The following is a 21011-nucleotide window of genomic DNA, read 5'->3' as shown; positions in this document are numbered from 1 at the left end:
CCACCGCTTTGGTGTCCTGGCACCCCAACACCTCCCCCCCAGCAGATGAGGCATTTAAGTCCATGTACAACCCCAAAGGTTGCCCCCCACATAACAGAAGGGGACTGCTGCAATCCAGGCAGAGCGTGCCCCACTGGCCAGCCTTGGCTCCCCTTCTGCCCCTGACGCCATCGGTCATTGTCTCAAAGTAGAGTACCGATCAGAACTGCAGCTGAACGCCTCCTAGCCCTGGGTTGAGACCCTGCCAGTGAGCTGTTCTCTGACGGTCCACGGCTACGCCGTGCAGGACTCACCTGTTTCTCCGTACGTTATCCTATAGTATCGAACGGTGACCGCAGGAGCGTCCCAAGAGATGACCAGGCTGGTCGGGCTGGCAGAAGCGACTTGCAGATCTCCTGGAACGTCAGAAACTAAACAGGAGAGTTCAAGCAGAGTTACGCCTGTCCCACATTCACCCCATCCCCCTTTCTTCTGCCAGTGAAGCCTGTATCCCACTTTAGCCAACCACACTAAGTTGAGCCTGTGTCCGAGACTTCTCCCACCATAACCCTTGGCAGATATTTCCTGGTTTCGTTTGACCTCGCAAGAGCCCTCCCCGATGCATCACTACTGCCTTATTCACGCTGGGTGGAAAACCAGCCTCAAGGGTATCCCCCTGCCCAAGCCTTTTCCACAAGTCCAGCACAATGCAAGGGATTTCAGCCCAAAGCCGTGCCCCTGGACCATGCATCTGCCCACTTTGGCACGGAAACATAATTCGGCGCTGGGGAGACCCAAGGGCGAAACGGTCAACAAAGATGCATTTCCCGCCAGCACCGCTATCTCCCCTCCCTCCCCCAGCTCTCGGGAAACGATCCCACCTAAGCCGATGTAATGTTTACATTTGGTTGGCCCAGCTCTCACCTGTGCTTTGCTGTCCAATCAGGGGCAGACTTTCTTCTTTGCCATTGAATGCAAAAATGCTAACCACGTACTCGGTCCCCGGAATCAGATCAGTGAGCGTGATGGAATTACGAGACGGCGCAATGCGGGCTTCTTTGGGCCTGCCTCCACCTTGTTCAAGGTGATGCCGGATTTTGTAGCCAGTGATGGCCGTACGGGGCGCGATCCAGTGGACGGTGAAGGAATGGGCTGTTATCTCAGAGAAGTCCAGGCCGGTAGGCGAATCCAGCCCTGTTTTCCCGAAGAAAATGCAGATTTACTTGGAGCAGGCAAGCGGTAAACGCCAGTTGGAAGGGGAAACGGCAGACAGACATATGGACAATGACACGGATTAGAATACAGATTCGGGCGGATTGCCAATTGGGTGTGAAGCGGCAGGAGAAAATGGGAGTCCAGCAGCCCCCTGAAGACCGACAAAGCGCACGAAGGCTTGTAGCCAGAATTAAGCTTGGCTGCTCTTAACTGTGCTGCAGGATGCAAACTTGGTAACGATTCGAATATGTCAGTGCTAACTGAAGTCCCTTTAACTCCAGCTCCGAATAGATAAGGCTCAAGGTTATATGCAGCGCTTTGCAAAAGTATTCACCCCCTCCATATTTGTCCTGTTCTGCTGCATACAACCTGGAACTAAACTGGATTTGGGCGGGAGGGAGAGCACCATTTGACTCTTGCGACAGGCCTACTGCTTTGAAGATGCAAAATCATCTGCCAGATTGTCTGTCTAAACTTTTATTTATTTATTTTTGTATTTATATACCGCTGCACTCCATTCGGACTCGCAGCGGTTTACAATAAAACAATAAAAGCCAGTCCAATCTCCTAAAACCCCTTCAAAGTATACAATAAACATTGACATAAGCATTAAAAGATGGCGGTATAGAGTTCTAACCCCACCCCCCAGCCTCTCCCACTCTCTGACTGGGGCCAAGAACTCTCTTTCACTGGGAGCGAGGGTCTTGAGGGATCTGCCGACTGTTCTGAAAGGCCCTGACTCTGCAGTACCACTAAGCAGGCAAGGTGAAGACCAAGGAGTTCTCCAAACAGGTCAAAGACAAAGTTGTAGTGAATACAGATCAGGGACGGGTTACAGATCAATACCCCAGCCTCTGAATATCCCACAAAACAGAAAGAATATGGCATCACTACGGACCTGCCAAGAGAAGGTCACCCCCCGAAACTGACAGACTGGTAAAGAGGGTGTGAATCACAGATGGAACAAAGGCACTGAGGACTGCTGGCTTCCCACTAAGAAAGAGTTTGCACCTTCACAGCGGAAGGCATATTGTGAGAATCAAATGTTGCTACTCCCGCCCCAAACCCAACTGAGTGCCAGGTTATAATGTGACAAAACAGGACAGACTTCAAGGAGGGAGAAGTCATTCGACATACCTGTTCTTTGTTCTCCACTCAGAGGTTTGCTCTCGTGTTGCTCATAGATACTGTAGACCCTGATTAAGTACACCGTGCCAGGCAGGAGATCTGAAGGGTTAAAAAAAAAACAAAAAACGAAACATTTAAGAGCTCTCTGTTGCAGAACTCTTCAGGGCATGAAAATCTGAGCTTCTTCCCTGCCAGAATTCCTTAGCCAAAATGAACATTTTCTGCTTAGCAAGCAAGCAAGCAACTATCTCTAAAGCATGCACCTTAGCAGACACTGGAATGTCATTCCACTTGAATGCATAGTGTTGTGTGCTCTTTTATTTTATTTTCCAGTTTAAGTTCAAAAGGCATGCTCACAGTGAGCAATTCAAGCAAGAAAATTCTCCTAATTGACACAGGGATAGTAGCGTTTCGATACCTGTGTTTAATTCAAGAAAAGGTAAAGAGATAGCATCCAACCTGGTGGCCAGTCAGTGAGAGCCCATCTGGCCCTGCCAGCATTCAAGCCTCACTGGGAAGCCAGAGCTGGCTGAAATTCAAGGGCCTTGGCCAGGTTTCTCCTCTGACTGCCCAGAGGCCAGTGGTGCTGATCGGTTGTTTGAAACCAGCCTGCAAATAAATAGATCTTCTTTGTTGTTTATGTACAACACGGTGATCTCCGTGTTCTACTCGCTCGCCGCAAAAATTTACCTCATGGCAGCAAACCCAAACCCTTTACACTCCCCACTGTAAGAACATCCTGAACTGAGGGAAAGTTTTACACTTGAAAACAAACCCAGCTCCCCTAAACCAAAAGCGGCTGTGTGCGTCCCCTCAGTTGGTAGAAAAGGCCTGTCACACAAACCCTGATTTATTTCCCCGGCCTTGACTCAAAATTCCATCTGCCATTTTCTTGGTCCTAAAAGGTGGAATGGCAATGCCACGCAGGCACTAAGGCAGGGGTAGTCAAACTGCGGCCCTCCAGATGTCCATGGACTACAATTCCCAAGAGCCCCCTGCCAGCATTCGCTGGCGAATGCTGGCAGGGGGCTCCTGGGAATTGTAGTCCATGGACATCTGGAGGGCCGCAGTTTGACTACCCCTGCACTAAGGTATCACACAGCCTGATATGGGTGGGGGGCAGGGGGCAGATCTGCCAAGATCTCTATGTATGGATGGATCGATAAAATCAGAGTCCAGTAGCACCTTTAAGACCAACAAAGATTTATTCAAGGCGTGAGCTTTCGAGTGCAAGCACTCTTCATCAGACACGCGAAAGCTCACGCCTTGAATCAATCTTTATTGGTCTTAAAGGTGCTACTGGACTCTGATTTTATTGTGCTGCTTTAGACCAACACGGCTACCCATTTGAATCTATCCGGATGGATCGATATTTATTCATTTTATTTATTTTCTTAGATTTTTTTTTTATTTTCTTAGATTTTTATACCTCCCTCCCATATGGCCCAGGGCAGTTTAATAAGCCAAGACTGGAGGTATTTATTAAAGTGCTCATGTCTTGACATTAATAAACCTCTGTAAGTGCTTTTGTAGAACGTCTGAAATATCATTTGCTGCTTGATCCTTCAAGTGAGATCAGAATAGCTCCTTGCTCTCAAAATGGCACTTTCTGAACTGTGGAGTAAAACATCACTTGACCCAAGACAAGAGGGAAGGTGGCAGAAAAACAGGAGAATATGCGGTATCGGGAGGACAGCAAATGGAAACCTGCTGGCCATCCCTCTGTGCATCTCACCGAATGCCAGCTGTTCTGAAAGGGAACTGGAAAACCATGGGGGAAACATGCCAGGCCCAACGGCCTGGTCGATGCTTACTTGTCAAAACCACCGCGTTGTCCGAAGGCGAGATGCTCAGCTCTGCGACATCTTCCTCGTTCTTGACAGGGGAGTAACGCACCAGAAAGCTGGTCAGTTCGATGGAGGCGGGAGGAGTCCAAGTCACCCTTATGGTATCCGGGCCCACGTTGGTGAAACGGAGATCAGTGGGAGGAGGAACGGCTGTGTGCAAAGAGTTAACTTTTTAGTTCTTCCGGAGGGAACGCAGACTGGGTCGAAAGACATTCAAGGAGCGTACAAACAGAACCATGCAAAAAAATTCCCCCCTAAAAAAACAGAGCACTACGGATTCAAACCATACATACAGTACCATGCAAATATATATATATATATATATATTCCCCCCTCCCCAAAAATTGAACATTATGGATTCAAACCCATGCAAACATTAACTAGCCAACTATGGTTCATTCCACTCAAGCAGTCAATTGCCCAGACCTCATGGATTCTATAAACAAGATTTTATGGCCCTTCTTTTAAAAAGACGATCGTGGATTCTATAAACAAGATTTTATGGCCCTTCTTTTACAAAGACGATCGTGGATTCTAAACAAGATTTTATGGCCCTTCTTTTACAAAGACGGTCCACCCATTCCTGTCTCCGTGAAGCCATCTGGCAAGGGCCCCGTCTGCTCGGCAGAAGCTCAGAGCCCGGGGAAACCGTCACCCCATCCGGAACACCAGCATGCAGGCAGCGTGCAGACACGTGGGAGGGTGGCCCGGAGCTGGGAAGTCGCTTGGACTCTGTAGGGGCTTGCATTTTAAAAAAGGTGGCCCAGGGGGGAGACCCAGCCGGCTTCCATGCACAACAGGCTCTTCAAGGTCATTTTCTGCACATGCACTAAGACGACTTTTGCGGGCTGCCACGCCTGTCACTAGCATGAGCTGGGAGGACGTTTCCTTTAGGTCCCATTTGGGGGAGGGCATCCCTCCCGCTTTCCCCTCCCCCTCCAGGATGCCAAGAGCTGGGACTTGGCGTGAGAGAGCCCAAGGGGCCTCTTTTACCCTGCGCACGAATTTTCAAGACCCCGCTGAGAGAGGGACTGCTGGGCAGCGACGACGGCCCATTGATGCCGCGCCCCTAAGCCCTGGCAGCCAAATAAGTCCTTGTGGATGAGACTCCGTTCTGATAACTGAGCTCCGCAGGGGCGGAAAGGGCTAAAAGGTACCCACTTCCGGGCCCATCGGGTTCTCTAAAGGGGAAGCCGCCCTCTGCCCGATGCAGCCCGCAGAGTGGCCACGTCTTCCCTCAGGGGGACCCGTCCTCCGAGCCGCTCGGGACAGCGCGAGGCAGCCCGCCCCTCGCATGGCAGGTCTGCAACCATCACCCGTCTGCTGAGTCAGCGTGGTCGGGGCGCTCTCTCCGCCACTAACGAGGGTGATCACGCTGATCTCATAGTCAATGCCGGGCTCCAGGCCGGTGACCGTGTAGTAGCCTACGGAGGAGTCCACAAAATCTTCAAAAATGGGGACGCTTTCTCCAGCCGCCACTACTGTGATGCGGTAGCCAATGACGGAGGAGCCATTGAGGGGGGTCCATCTCAGGCCGATACTGTTATCAGTTATGTCAACAAAGCTTAAGTCAGTGGGCTGGGGCACCTCTACCGGGTTAGAGAGCGGACGCCGGGAAGCAGAGACGGACAAAGGCAACAAGGAGGAGAGGGGTGTGGAGGGGGAACAAGGAGAAAGAGAAAAAAATAAAAATTAAAGCAGTGAGCATCGATCAGGTTGCACGACTTATAAACAAAAGCGAAGGTGAAGTCATTCTGGTGATAAGGGAGAGGCCCCGAGTGACAGTGCACAACTCACAACGCACAGCAGTCAGTTGCGTGTTTGTGGAGCCTGACGACGATTGCGAGACCCTTTCAAGCACCAGGAGGGACCCCCCTCCAAGCTTGGACACCCAGTTCAATGAAACACTTGGAAAACACAAAGTGTTCAGGACAGGACAGAGCAGCTGCTGCCCAAAGACAAGGAAAGACAGACTCCCGGAAGCACTTTGGAAGCCTAATTCTTCACCTGCTGCAAGAAGGAAGTGGACGATCCAAAAAACAACAAAGGAAAAAAACTGTCCAGTGGCTTAATCAAAGTATATAAAAGTCTCTGTTATCTCTTTCTTTCCACCTAGACTCTGCCAAAACGGTCTCTAGATTATTCTCTGTTTTCAGTGCTTTCATCAGTGGCCAAATGAGTCCTCCACAAAGTTGTTATTAATAAATTCAATATATTTCACTGAAAGTGCTGTCGTTTTTGATAACCACTTGAAAATAAAATTAGACGGAAAACGCTCTCTTGGTGTGGAGAGTCAAGGCTATAAGCCTTTTATACTTTTGATTAAGCCATTGGACAGATTCTTTTTTCCTTTGTAATTCTTCAACTGAGGCAGACACCTTCACCAACCTCCTGGCCTTGCTCCTTCACATGATTTGCAGTTCTGAACAGCTTCCTTGGTGGGTGTGGAATCCACGGTTTGAGAAGACTCTGTTTGAGCAATGGCCCAAAGCAACCGGCTTCACTAAAACCAAACCTCTGGACACGGATTTCTCCTAGTGGCATCAAGAAGCAACCAGGCCTGTGTCCGCGGTTTCTGGCGTCCAAGGGACAGAACCTTGCAGTACTACGGGGGAGAAACAAAGGCAGCTGGCCTGGTATTTAGCTGTGGGAGAGGCACAACCCAACCGAACCTCCTTTCACCTGTTCATGAGGGACAAACGCACACAGCTGGTTTCTGTGTGCCCACAGGCCTTCAAGTAAAGCCTTGGCATGTGGGAAATAGTTGGTTTGGAGCTCCAGTTTGTGGGCAGAAAGCCCCCTTCCTCTTTGCCCAAGGACTGGCTTGTCTGAAAGCTCCCCAGAGTTGGAAGTCTTGACTTGTGCTCTGAGAGGAGAAATGAGGAGTAGGCAGAAGGAGGCACGCCAACAGGAGGACAAAGGGTCTTTTGGAGAAGGCAGACAGACCATTCGAGGTCAGCGAGAAAAATACCTCTGTGGGAGCTGGGGTGGGGGCAACAAGGAACACCACATGAGCCCTGTATAAACTTATCCAAATGAGCAAGCAAGTCAAGGGGGAGACAAAGACGCAGTATACCAAAAGGTGGGCCAAATACCATGCTAATGAGCAGGAAGCCTTTCGTTCAGGACCACTGAAGAACGCGGTTCTTTAGACTGCTCTATGGCATGGCTTGGCTCCAGAGGTGGTGGGTTCTCCATCTTTGGAAATTTTTAAACAGAGGCTGGAGAGCCATCTGACGGAGACGCTGATTCTGTGAAGGTTCAAGGGGGTGGCAGGTGACAGTAGATGAGTGATAGGGTCGTGAGTGTCCTGCATAGTGCAGGGGGCTGGACTAGATGACCCAGGAGGTCCTTTCCAACTCTATGATTCTATGATTTTAAGTCTAGTTTCCATCCAGAGAAGGCCCTCCCTCCCCTCAGCTGAATGTTTTTTTTTGTGTGTGTGTCCCTTCCTCCACAACAGGCATCCCTCCCCCCCAGCGGTTTCCAGTCTCCCTGGAGCAGCATTTCGGAGATCCCGCAGGGAGGGAAAGGTGGAAACATTCTGCTCCACAGGCACCTTCTTGTCAATGGAAAATTTAGCCTGCACCCACAGTTAGAAGTATCTGCTTCGATTGTTAAGTAAACACAAATAGTTTAGGCACCACTGAAGCCCTGTTCTTAAAAAATATTTTGCGCAGAACCGAATATAAACAAGTTTTGCATTCCCTCAAATACCAGTTATCGTTGAAGGATGTGATTAGCATATCACCTGTTTAAAGAGCCCTTTAAAAACCCTCCAAAGATGCCTTTTTGGGACCTGGATCGCTTGAAAGAGCTCATGCCGGTGCGTTAGTTACCCACAGGGCATAGACGGCCTTGGCTGAAGCACAGAAACATCAAGCGATGTGAACAGCGAGCATCTGTCTGGGAGCCATCCTGTGGCTGAGCCGAAATGTGGGAACACCCCATAATCACAGGCTTGGGGTTTTGCAACAAACACAGGGCTAGACGGAGCTGCCTCAACGCAAGCCGAGCTCGGAAAAGATGCCCGCTCCGACACTTTGGTGCCCATAAAAGAAGAGGAAGGACCACAGCGGCAAGTCTACACCCACCTGCGCCAGTCCGAGTCCCAGACAGACAGACCAACGCCCAAGTAAACACCCAGAGAATCAGGGGGGTCCACGGAATCTTCTTACTCATTCTGGATTTTGTGGGCTCAAATGACACCAGAGCCCTTGCCCTCGATCACACAATCCCGGGGAGATCAATTCTCGGAATAAGATACGCAGAGTAAGATACGTAGCAAAGTAACAGTTGCTCTCATGGCAGCCTGCAGAGAAGCTACCCCTGTCTGCAGCAACTTGGGATCTGATCCTAGGCAAACACCTCTGAAATAACACGGCCTTGTTCCCAAGTAAACAGGAGGAGTGAAAAATAAGTCCAGGAGGCTGGCAGGACTCGGCGGTTAATTTTACCTTGCGTGATGGTTTCAAAGATGGGCACGCTCTCCTGGTCGTCTTTGACCGTGTAAACACTGACGTTGTACTCCAAACCGGGGCTCAAGTTTTCAAAGGTACAGGATGTCTGCTCGGCATGGACAAGTTCCTCCAGGGTGTAACCTTGCTGTCCATTTGTAGGGACGGTCGTTATCCGGTATGCAGTAATATCTATGGCACGATTGCCAGAAAGATGATGAGAATCTTTTTAACCTCTCAATGGGAACCCCGGGATCTGCTCCTAATACAGAAACCAGACAGCAGGAATTCTCTCTACCGAGGATTCCATATAATGCTGCGAGATGCAAGTTAAGCCAAGAAGGCCCTTGAATATGAGCTCCTCATTTCTCTCGAGGGGAAGGTGTGTCTGTGTATGCATTCAAGATCTCATAGCAAAGCCACAGTTCATTGAAACTCAGATTTGCTGCACAACCCGATTGCCAGCTGTATATGACAGGCCAGTTTGTCTGTAAGCCCCCCTGACAGTGAGTCTGTTGCCTGACAACGGTTTGTAAGCAGGGAATTCCAGTGACACAAACAAGAAGAACTTCCCTTTTGAGTCCCATATCACACTTGGAACCTACCAGAAGCCAATCTGAAATTCCAAAGTGGCTTCCAAACACTTCCCCCCCCCGAACAGCCGCCCTGTAATGAGCTCTAAGAGAACTGATGAGAGAGCTCTAAGAGAACTGCTCTGTTAGAATGGCTCTGAGAGAACTGTGACTAGCCCAAGGTCACCCCTCTGGTTGCATGTGGAACAGGAGGGGGGAATCAAACCCAGTTCTCCAGATTGGAGTCCACCGCTCTTAACCACTCTGTTCAGCTATTATGACTAAGCAACAAGCAAGCAAAGTCACAGTCATCGATGGCACTGTCTAGTTGAAATACCTGGCGTTGTACTTCTCTCCCAAGAGACCGTGAGGATTCCAGTGTCTGGATTAGACTCCAGGTGCAAGTTGGACGGGGGTGACACAGCTGAAGGAAGCAAAATCGGTACTTATGACTCCTTTAGAAAGGCAGAATTTCCTTCCTTCAAACACACACCCTGAACCTGGGACGCTTCTGCACAGTCCCGGAACTCCTTTGGGTGGTGGGCAGCAGACAAGACCTTCCCCGTGTCCCTTGTGCTACCAGGCTGGGGCACCCTCTAGCATTGCCTCTCAGAAGCTGGACCCGATGAGGACATGGGTGTGCCCCAGGCCCAAGCAACTGGCACCCTGTCCACCGCAACCTTGAGGAGACACCTGTGGGGGCAAAACTCCCTGCCCAGTAATGCTTTGGGAGGGAGGGCTCTAGGCCGGGTGAGAGGATGGAAGGGGAGTGGCCAAGGATGGCAACACCTCGGAGGCCCCACATTCAGCCCATCCTCCAACAGCTGCACTGGCTTCCGGTTGAATTCCAGATCAGACTTAAGGTTCTGGTTATCACCTTTAAGGCCACACGCCAGGGATAGTCAAACTGCGGCGTTTGCTGGCAGGGGCTCATGGGAATTGTAGTCCATGGACATCTGGAGGGCCACAGTTTGACTACCCCTGCGATACGCAGTCTGGGCCCAGTGTACCTGAGGGATCGTGTCTCTCCTTACATCCTCCAAAGAGCCTTACGCTCTAGCACTTCCAACTTCTTGGTGATCCCTGGCCCCAGGGAAGCTCGCTTGGCCTCAACCAGGGCCAGAGCTTTCTCCATCCTGGCCCCCACCTGGTGGATCGAGCTCCCAGAGGAGATCAGAGCCCTGACAGAACTTGAACAGTTACGCAGGGCCTGCAAAAGGGAGCTCCTCCACCAGGCATTTGGTTGAGGTCGACCTGAACCACCACTTCCCAGCCCCCCCCCCCGAGCCTCCCTCCCATTGCACCCACTACAGTTCCGCCCAACTCACTGGGCTATCAGTATGCGTTGACTTAATGTTCTCCATATTTCTCTACTGTTCCATGTTGCGTGCTGTTACCACTTTATTATTGTTACACTAAGTTATCTGTATCGTTTCTACTTTATATGAACCGCCCTGAGCCTTCGGGGAGGGTGGTATATAAATACATTAAATAAATAATAAATAAATAAATGTCTCAGAGGCCTCTGTCCAAGAGGATCCTTCCCGACCCAGCCCTACCAGACCTTCAGCCAGGGCCTATCCATGAACTGAGCTTCCTGCCCACCCATCATGCAGGTGACAGCAAACTCTATGGAAGGAGAATGGTTTGGCCACCCGGTTCGGCCACCCGTCAGTGGCAGGAATTCCCCCCACTCCCAAATCTCCTGGCTCAAGTCAGGGATCTGCCTGATTTATTTCATTAGTAGGCTCATCCATTCTTAAATCCACATAATCCTACTAGATTTAGCCAGACTCTGAACATGACTCTGGGCTCTTCTGCCTAAGATCAGGCTTCCTCCACCAGGGTTTTGTGAAACTCTGGAGCTTCTTTACTGCCTTGGAAGGGCTTTCCGAATGGGTGGGAGTTAATTAATTTTGATATATATTTTAATTTTTTAAAACATTTCTGGGGTGATATGACCCTGTATTTCCCTGCTTTCCCTCTCAAAATGGCCAAAGATAGGCCCGGGAAGGGGAGGGGCCCCAGGTGGGCGTGTCCACAGCTCTGCTTCCCAACCATTTTCTGAACCATCACGCCACGTCTGGCATTCCTCCAAGCCGGAGGAATGTTTCAGGGGATTCTCAGGTATTAAAAAAAGGGGAGATGATGACTGGCCATCATGCAACAGATCCCGGAGCCTTACGCGTGACGATGGTCTTGATGATGGGTGTGTCCCTCTCCTGCCCGTCCGTGAGGACCGTGATGCTGTAGATGTATTCCACCCCAGGGGTCAGGCCGGAGATGACGATGCTTCCCGACTCCGAGATGACCTCCCTTGGAGCTTCGCCGCCTTGGCTTGGTCGCACTCCCAGCTACAGCACAAAGAATCAGGAATCACTCACTATGCTCGCGGGGGGGGGGGGACTGGGTGTCCTGACTGCCCGTTAACACTCCCCCTAACAGGAAGGCGGCTGGCCCTGTGTCAGTCGGAGAAACAACACCGTGGGGCCAGCTATCAGCAAGCTCAGGGTCTCTACGTACTTGGAGGGCTCTGTCAAAGAATCGACTTGAAGGAATAGCCTGATGCACTAAGAATTTAATATGTCAGCAAAGGAGAATTCTGCCTGCTTCGGGGCCTGGGTACTTCCCGAATCTAGAGGGCCAATAAAACTCAAGTTATTTGAGCATCTCAAATTCACACTTTAGAAAAGTAAGCCTATTTCACTGAGAAATTCCAGAGGGTATGCGGATTAGCCAAACAAAACAGGAACCTCTTGGCAGATTTTTAGGTCAACTTATTGGCCTCCATTCCATGCGTGAACATAGAGGAAACATTTGAAATGTACAGCTGGAGAGAGGCAGAAAGTATGTTTTCCAGTTTTTATGGTTCCATGTGAGGAATGCATCCCACAAGGCCAACTGGAGGACTGAGCTGCAAAGAAGAGCCCCCACTTTATTAACAGCACAGAATGTCTCACGGGTGAGGAATGGGCCATTTTTGCACAGGGCATGCGCTAAATAGAGAGCCAGCTTGGTGTAGTGGTTAGGAGAGCCTACTTCTAATCCGGCGAGCCGGGTTTGATTCTATGCTCCTCCTCCAGCTGGGTGACCTTGGGCTAGTCACAGTCCTGATAAAGCTGTTCTGAATGAGCAGGAATATCAGGGCTCTCTCAGCCTCACCTCCTTCACAGGGTGTCTGATGTGGGGAGAGGAAAGGGAAGGTGATTGGAAGCCGCTTTGAGACTCCTTCAGGTAGAGAAAAGTGGCATATAAGAACCAACTTTTCCTCTTCCTCTTCCTCTTATCTCAGGCACCACAAGCCTCAGCCGACAGCATGGCCAGGACAGGGAGCTGCCGTCTGCTGCCGTGTTCCTTCCCTTGGGTCGCCACCTATAATCCCTCAAGTATAATTCCCTTCAACTCAAACTCGCCACCCTCCCAGCCTTCTGAACCAGTGTGGCCCCAAGCAGATTCCAAAGGATTAGTTTTCAGCTATTCATATCAAACCCTCTTATGTATGTTTGCATTCTGGGCCCAAAATAAGAATTTGCTTGGTTAAGAGCCTTTGCCAACTGCCCCTCCCTCCTGAGGCCTGCTGATGCTGATGAGATCTCCCGGGGCCCCCACGGGAACCAGCCGCTCTACAAAAGCCAGACGCAGCATGGCCTGCTTGGTGATAGTGGAAAGGGCCGTCCTGTCGTAGCCAGCTTAAGGGCAACCCCTTGTGGGGTTTTCAGATCAAATGGCAAACAGAGGAGGTGTCCCCTCCTCCGTGTAGCAACCCTGGACTTCCTCGGCAGACTCCCACCCAAAGAGTAGCCAGGGCTGTTCCTGTTCAGCTTGAGCCCGGGGGGGGGGGGGGGGGGCCTTCCCACTCTGCAATCTGGAGCTCTCTGCGTGAACGCTGGGAAAACCCGCAGCCCAGGCAAAGGGGGAAACAAAGGCCATCTCCTACCTTGAAGCCGATTCTTGGCGCAGGAGTCCAGGTCACGACAATTGAGGTCTCCGTCACTTCCGTGTTATAGGGAGGAACTGAGCCGAGACGCTGCACTGCGGAGCAAAGCCATGCGGAGAAATCCCAGTGAGCGTGACCAAGCGGTGCCACGGAATTTGGCCCCGGTCATCGCAAGAAATGGCAGAGGCTCACCTGGGGGGCTGCATGTGTTGCTTTAATATTAAAATGCATTGCTACTTATTTGGGCAACTGAATAGGTACAGGGGGGCTTTTCTCAAGAAAGCATAGGCGACAACGAGTACAATTTTCCCTACCCAGCTTTTACCATTTGGACCGCATGTCCCCCCTTCACTCCCATGTTCCTTTCTGATTTTAGAATGCTTGTTCTGACCGTTTCATCTCAGCCTGAAGAAAGGAAAGGGAAAAGACAGAAGGAAGAGACAACATAGGGAAAAGAGAAAGAAAGAACAGTGAAGGCTTGGAGTAGTTGTCAGAGAACCGACACGGAGCTGCTGACAGCTCAGCAGGCAGAAAAGATCCAAGAAGGGGCAGCCAGGCAGGCCCCGCTCTCCCTCAGTGGGGAGAAATACATGGTAACAGCTGCTAGGGTCCTTTATGCATCAACACAGCCCTGAGACGTCACAATGAGGGGCAGTTGAAAGAAAGAAAGAAAGAAAGAAAGAAAGAAAGAAAGAAAGAAAGAAAGAAAGAAAGAAAGAAAGAAAGAAAGAAAGAAAGAAAGAAAGAAAGAAAGAAAGAAAGAAAGAAAGAAAGAAAGAAAAATCCTTACCAGATATTACAAATGGCTTAAACAAACTGTTGGCGTATGATACAATGGCAAAGCTTACATATTTGATACACAATAGACTAACACTGGAATTCAGAAGAACATGAAGTCCCAAATTAGGTTGTATTGACTGATTAAAAATGCATTGAAAAGAAATATAAAAATGCAGCATGTGGTGAATTGTTATTAATCTGATGTAAAAGAACAAGTTATATATTGTCAAATCTCAACTTTATAATTACTTTTTAAAAATAGTTCTGTCATATAACATTTCTCTCTTTTCTGAATAAAATATATATGTATATATGTGCGTGTGTGTATGCATACATACATACATACATACATACATACATACATACATACATACATACATACATACATACATGTGGAGGGGGGTTCAGGCTATAAAAGGTATCGCCTGTCCAAGCACCAAGTCATGTCTGACCCTTGGGGTGACGCCCTCTAGCGTTTTCTTGGCAGACTCAATACGGGGTGGTTTGCCAGTGCCTTCCCCAGTCATTACCATTTCACCCCCCAGCAAGCAAGCTGGGTACTCATTTTACCAACCTCTGAAGGATGGAAGGCTGAGTTGACCCTGGGCCGGCTGCTGGGATCGAACCCCCAGCCTCATGGGCAGAGCTTCAGACAGCATGTCGGCTGCCTTACCACCCTGCACCACAAGAGGCTCTTCAGGCTCTTCAACCCTCTATAGCCAGAACCCTACATAGTTTCCCAAGCAATGCGGGTTTCTTTGCCTGGTCCTGGGATCATCACAAGTGCAACTTTTAGGAGAGAGCTGGCTGAGCGAAAGAAGACCCCCCAAAACCACTCACAGGTTGTGAAGACTCCTGTCTCTGGGTTGCTCTGCTTGTTGCCCTTGACAGCCACAAGGGTCACGGTGTACTCGCTGCCAGGCTGCAAGTTCCTCAACAGGTACCTGGGGACCTGCGGCCCGAGAGTGTATTTCTTAGGCTGCCCTCCTCTTGTGAGCCCCACAGTAAGCAGGTAGCCCGTGATATGGGCCTGGGGGGCCTTCCACGTCACCAGCACCGTCGAATCGGTCTCATTGAGAAGTCGCAGGTTGGTGGGCCCATCGAGTCCTTGGAAGGAGAATCAGACAACTCTTCTAACTCTTTGGTTCTTCCATTCAGCCTCGTTATTGGCTTTGTTATTAGCATGCCGCAGGCTCTAGCCGGCTTACAGTCCCAAAAGCGTATGAAGTACAGCAAAGCCCAAAGTAACCACTTGCTCCCCCCCCCCGAAATACCGCAATTTACACCTCATTAAGACCCCTTGCCGAGCCTCCTGAAAACATTTCAAGACACTGCCCTCTCCTCCCCTCCTCGTGATGCCCCACCCCACAGGGCAGGGATTCCTGCAGAAAAGCAGGGGCTGCCCTCTGGAGGGCAAGGAGCCCCTGGCACCTGGCTGCTTATCTGCAGGTCGCTAGGCCCTCCTGCCCCCAGGAAAACCCCTGCCCATGGCTTCGTGGCCACTTCGCCAGACTTTTAATCCTCATCTGGATGAAGCAGATGCCCAAGCAATGACAGATCACAGAAGCGAAGGGTGGGGTGGGGAGCAGTGCACCCAGATACTTGAGCAGGGGGTCCCTCGTCTGGCTATACCACACAGAGAGGGGCTGGTGTTGACCTGACCGTACTCAAAACAATCCCATTGCGCAGGGAACGGGAATACAAGGGCGCTCTCAGCCTGGCCTTTTCACTAACATTCTAGGGCCTAGTCTGCAGTTTCAATGCACTTTAGAAGTAGATTTTCCTGTTCTGCACAGGAAAATCCAGCTGCCAAAGCACATTGAAAGGGCATTATCCTAAGCGTGCAGAATGGGCCCAGTTTTCTACATGCATGAAATCTAAGTGCACAGGAGGGGGGAGGAGACCAAGGGCACGAGCCCTCATCTGCAGCACGAAGCAGTGCAGCCCAGACGGCCCTTCTTGCGGGAGAAAGGCTGAGCACAGCTGTGAAGAGCGGAAGAGGAGGACACTCACGGGTCGCCTGCTGTCCGGTGAGAGGCTTGCTTTCTCTGCCTTGGGCCAAGGCGTAGATCTTGAAGAGGTAGGTCGTTCCTGGTAAGAGCTCCGTGACCTCCGCAAAGGGATACCTCGTCACGGGCAACTTCTGCCCATGTTCCCCCGGGCGGTTAACAGGGATCACCTCCACGCGGTAGCCGGAAACGGCACTCTCCGGGGGATTCCACATGATGGTGATTTTGACGTCTGTGACATCCACGAACTGCAGGTCTTTGGGGGAAGGAATCTCGCCTAGGGAAAGAGAGGAGCAAAGGACATTCCTGGGAGGACAGTAAACACGAGGACAGCCACAGGAAGGTTGGCAGGGAACCTGACCCCACAATAAATGCAGCTACCAAGGAAGGAAAGGAAAGCAAATCCGAAAAGTAACGGGGGACTAAAATGTGCCTTGTCCTGCCCTGAAAAGTACAAGTCCCTGCAGACCCAAAGCTATGTGTGTGTTTAAGAATGACTTGGGTCCAGCGCATGCTCCCAAGAGCATCGGAAGAAAGGCGGCATGTGCGGGCACACGGCTTTGGTGCGTATGCCCACAGAGACCTGGCTTGACTGGTTGCCGAGTTCCAGGGAATTCCTGCAGAATGAATGGAATTCTTAGCCGTCAAATTAGCTCCCACTGAGTGCAACCAAGTTGAAAGAAAAAAAGGGGGGCGGCAGAACACTCTTTCACAGTTTTATCATTTAGATTGGGGGTAGTCAAACTGCGGCCCTCCAGATGTCCATCGACTACAATTCCCATGAGCCCCTTGCCAGCGTTCGTAGGGGATCATGGAAATTGTACCCCAGGGACATCTGGAGGGCCGCAGTTTGACAACCCGATTCAGATTGCTGCCACCCGTTTTCTGTACCGTTTATGATACGTCATGCGGATGTCTAGTCTGACGGATTCTCTAATTCTGCGATTCTGGTCTTATTGCCTTGTTCACTGGCCGTCTTCTGTTTTCTGACCGGTCTGTTTGTTTATGTTTAGCATTGGAAGAGATGGGCTGGTTTTCTGCAGCCTGCTTTTTACTACCTGAAGGAGTCTCCCAGCACCTGACACTCACCTCTCCTTCCTCTCCCCACCACAGTGAAGGAAGTGGGGCTGAGCGCTCTGAGCAAACGGGGACTGGTCCAAAGTCACCCAGCTCTCCAGATCAGAGGCTGCACCACTCAGCCACGACTCCCAGCTGGCTCTCGAAGATGAAGAGCTGGCTTTTTGGACTCCACTTTTTACTACCCAAAGACTCCAAGTGCCCTACGATTGCCTCCTCCTCATAGTAGACCCACTCACAGGCAGGTGAGGACGAGAGAGCTTTGACAGAATAGGGACTGGCTCTCCACCTTGGGCGTCCGTGAGATCGGCAAGCCTTCAGTGAAGGGCGAGCCAGCCCAGCTCCCTGCGAACGCTCCCTTACCTTCCTGGGGCACGCCGGTGGTCTTCTGCTGGATGAAGACGGGATTACTCTCCTGGCTCTCCTCCACAGCATAGATGGTGATGTTGTACTGCACCCCGGGCATCAAGTCACTGAGTGTCACGGAGGTGGCCGACTCCGGCAGGTTCAGCTCCGTGCTGCCACCCTCCACCGACGGCGTGTAGACGACGCGGTAACCTAGGGGAACCCACACAAGCCAGGCCTTTGGAATCAATCCAACGTCAACAGGCAGGAAACACATTTCCAGGGACTGGCACATCTATTTTTTTTTAATCATTGTTTTCAGGTGGTTTTGCAGAGTTCCAACGCAGGCATAAAGGTTAAGGGGAGCTGGCGGGGGAAAAGGGGGACATGGCGAATCGAGGAGTTGAAAAGTCCCAGAAGCCTCCAACACAGACCTGCCTTTTGTTTCCAAGGCCTTCAGTCCAGAGGAAAGCAGGCGGTCTACCTGTCCCCCAACGACCTTGCTGCATTCTCAAGCTTTACTCCTTTCCTTGAAACCCCCCAGCCTCCTCTACACAAATACACTTTAAATGGGGAGGGAGGGAAGCTGTCAGCCTCAGCTAGTGCAGCTAGAAGAAAGAAGTGGACGATGGCACAACATAAGAAGAAAAAAAGAATCTGTCCAATGACTTAATCAAATAATATTAGACATATAAGAATCTCTGTTATCTCTTTATTGTAATTTCCACCTGGACTCAACTGGCAGGAAATGAGTTCAGCCCTCCCCTCTTTTTCCCCTGAAGGGATTGTATGATGCACCACCACCAGCCCATCATCTCATTGCATAGAAAGACAAAGACAACCCCCCCCGGGGGGCATGTCCCTTCAGGCCAACAAGACAAACCTGTGATGGGCGCCTCCGGCCGGCTCCATCTCACGATGATGGACGTGTCGTCTACGCTTTCGACGATGTGTTCGGGAGGGGCGTCGGGTGCTACGGAAAGGAAGAGCGAGAAGCGGAGGTGAGCGGCAGAGAGGACTCGTGCCGCACGGAGGGCAAGGCTGCGGGAGGGCCGCCCGGTTCTGGGGCCAAGCCTACCTGTAGTCTGTGAGGTGGACAGGATCAGGTTCTGCTCCCCCTCTTCCGAAATCTGATAGACATTCACGATGTACCTGCGGCCCGGGAGCAAGTTGGGGATGTTGACCGACGTGGCTGTATTTGGAAGGTCTGAGAACAGGACAAACACAAACCAGAAGAAAGGGTTCAGGCCTCTGGAGGTGACCTCTCGCTCCCTTCCCATCTTCTGCTGGCAAAGCAAGCCAAACTGTGACGGGGGCCAACCTGGCTATTCGGGTTACTGAAACAAAGACAGCCTCTGCCAATTTATTATGGGGTTTCAGTGCCCCCCCATTCCCACACAAGCTACTAGCGCCCTACCTGGCCCCAGAACACCTAGCCACAGTGATGCATGTGATGGTCACCTCTAGACTGGACTTCTGCAAATCGCTCTACCCAGGCCTGCCCTTGGCCTTGATCCAGAAACTACAGCTGATCCAGTATGCATCAGCCAGGGTCCTCATAATAACACCATGGAGGTCCCACATCCGGACCATTCTCCATCACCTACAGTGGCTGCTAGTTGAATTCCAGATTAGGTTAAAGGTTCTGGTAATTACCTTCAAGACCATACATGGTCAGGACCCAGTATACTTGAGGGACTGCCTCCCTGCCTGTGACCTTCAACGAGCTTTACGCTCCACCACCACCAACCCGCTAATGATCCCTGGCCCTAAAGAAGCCCCTTGGCCCCCAGCTGGTGGAATGAGCTCATGGACCCTGATGGAGCTAAAACAGTTCTGCAGGGCCTGCTAAAGGGAGCTCTTCCGCCAGGCATTCGGTTGAGGCCAAGCAAAACCAGCTACATCTACAGGGCCTGTCCCCTCCCAGAAATCCCCTGGATCTGTTTGCACTGTTATAGTTACCTCTGTTACAGTTATAAATGTTAATATTATTGTTGTGGTGGTTATCTATACGTTATGGAAACACTAAGTTCCTTGTATTGTTTTATGTTCTATGTAAGCTGCCCTGAGCCTCAGGGGAGGGCGGTATATAAATTTCATTCATTCATTCATTCATTCATTCACTCATTCACTCACTCCATTCATTCGTTCCATTCATTCGATCCATGTAACTTCTACCAGCGGACAAAAATCTGGGATGGGGATTCTTTGGTCAGTGGAATCACAGTGCAAAGGCTGGAGCCCTCCTAGGAGGCCCCGGAAGTCCTACACAACCTACTGAGCAGGTGCATGAGTTGGGCTGGGAACGACAGAGAAGGTGGGCGGGGTTAACCCCATCCCAGCAGCTCCCAGGAATTGAGGCTACTTCTGCCATCAAAGACCTGATCCAGCACTGCCAGCCTTGCTCTCTTACCCAGATACTGGGGCTCATCGCCCTCTTCGCTCAACTCATACTCGACACGGAATCCGGAGACGGTGTCCGAAGCAGAAACCCAGGAGACCACGAAGCTGTTGGCTGTGATTTCGGTGACCGACTCGGAGGTTGTCACCACAGAAGGAAGCGCTGTGGTTTCTCCAGAGACGTGGCTGGCTGGAAGGGCAAAAAGCAAGAGGCAAACCATGAAAAGCATCAACACAAACCATCAGGTAGGTTTGGAAGGCATGCAGAATTTTGCCCTGGCACAAAACTGACCTCGAAAGCTATTTTTCCCCCAAGAAAGGATCAGATCAAATGTGTAGCAACACACACGCCAGCCTCCCCTCCCAAAAGTTAAAACTCACAATTGTGGAGAGGAGGAAGAAGAAGAAGAGGAAAGTTGGAGTCTCAAAGCGGCTGTCAATCGCCTTCCCTTTCCTCTCCCCACAGACACCCTATGAGCCAGTTTGGTGTAGTGGTTAGGAGTGCGGACTTCTAATCTGGCATGCCGGGTTCGATTCTGCGCTCCCCCACATGCAACCAGCTGGGTGACCTTGGGCTCGCCACGGCACTGATAAAACGGTTCTGACCGGGCAGTGATATCAGCACTCTCTCAGCCTCACCCACCCCACAGGGTGTCTGTTGTGGGGAGAGGAATGGGAAGGCGACTGTAAGCCGCTTTGAGCCTCCTTCGGGTAGGGAAAAGTGGCATATAAGAACCAACTCTTCTTCTTCTTCTTCTATGAGGGAGGTGGGGCTGAGAGAGCCCTGAGATTACTGAAGAAGAAGAGTTTGTTCTTATATGCCGCTTTTCACTACCGAAAGCAGTCTCCAAGTGGCTTACATTTGCCTTCCCTTTCCTCTCCCCACAACAGACACCCTGTGAGGGAGGTGAGGCTGAGAGAGCCCTGATATTACTGAAGAAGAAGAAGAGTTGGTTCTTATATGCTGCTTTTCTCTACCCGAAGGAGTCTCCAAGCGGCTTACCTTTGCCTTCCCTTTCCTCTCCCCAGCAGAGACACCCTGTGAGGAAGGTGAGGCTGAGAGAGCCCTGGTATTCCTGCTCTGTCAGAACAGCCTTCTCAGTGCTGTGGTGAGCCCAAGGTCACCCAGCTGGTTGCATGTAGGGGAGAAGCGGGGAATCAAACCTGGCTCACCAGATTAAAAGTCTGCACTCCCAACCACTACACCAAGCTGGCTCTTGGTATTCGGAACACAGAGAAATGAGATCGGAAAGGGAAAACACCTG

The 21011-nt window shown here is 50.9% G+C and overlaps 1 protein-coding gene across 6 annotated transcripts in view; it reads right to left on the bottom strand.

The window, feature by feature from the left end:
• The window catches only part of FN1 (fibronectin 1), an 84128-nt gene that overhangs the window by 30945 nt on the left and 32172 nt on the right, over window positions 1–21011 (bottom strand). For 4 of the 6 annotated variants that reach the window (XM_077319308.1, XM_077319310.1, XM_077319311.1 and 1 more), the window contains exons 15-29: window positions 19760–19936; window positions 18425–18553; window positions 18230–18319; window positions 17365–17559; window positions 15929–16201; window positions 14756–15022; window positions 13136–13230; window positions 11384–11552; window positions 9536–9622; window positions 8627–8818; window positions 5486–5758; window positions 4137–4319; window positions 2332–2421; window positions 904–1173; window positions 294–410 (exon numbers count right to left, since the gene is read on the bottom strand). In XM_077319308.1, coding sequence (XP_077175423.1) covers window positions 294–410; window positions 904–1173; window positions 2332–2421; window positions 4137–4319; window positions 5486–5758; window positions 8627–8818; window positions 9536–9622; window positions 11384–11552; window positions 13136–13230; window positions 14756–15022; window positions 15929–16201; window positions 17365–17559; window positions 18230–18319; window positions 18425–18553; window positions 19760–19936 — 2607 coding nt within the window. The remainder of the gene's footprint in view (window positions 1–293; window positions 411–903; window positions 1174–2331; window positions 2422–4136; window positions 4320–5485; window positions 5759–8626; window positions 8819–9535; window positions 9623–11383; window positions 11553–13135; window positions 13231–14755; window positions 15023–15928; window positions 16202–17364; window positions 17560–18229; window positions 18320–18424; window positions 18554–19759; window positions 19937–21011) is intronic. The other 2 variants (XM_077319313.1, XM_077319314.1) reach the window with 1 other exon arrangement.

Source organism: Paroedura picta, chromosome 2 (genome assembly GCF_049243985.1).
Source record: "Paroedura picta isolate Pp20150507F chromosome 2, Ppicta_v3.0, whole genome shotgun sequence".
Classification (NCBI taxonomy): domain Eukaryota; kingdom Metazoa; phylum Chordata; class Lepidosauria; order Squamata; family Gekkonidae; genus Paroedura; species Paroedura picta.
Note: the sequence above shows the minus strand (reverse complement) of the source record. Positions and strands in the feature narration are given on the sequence as shown.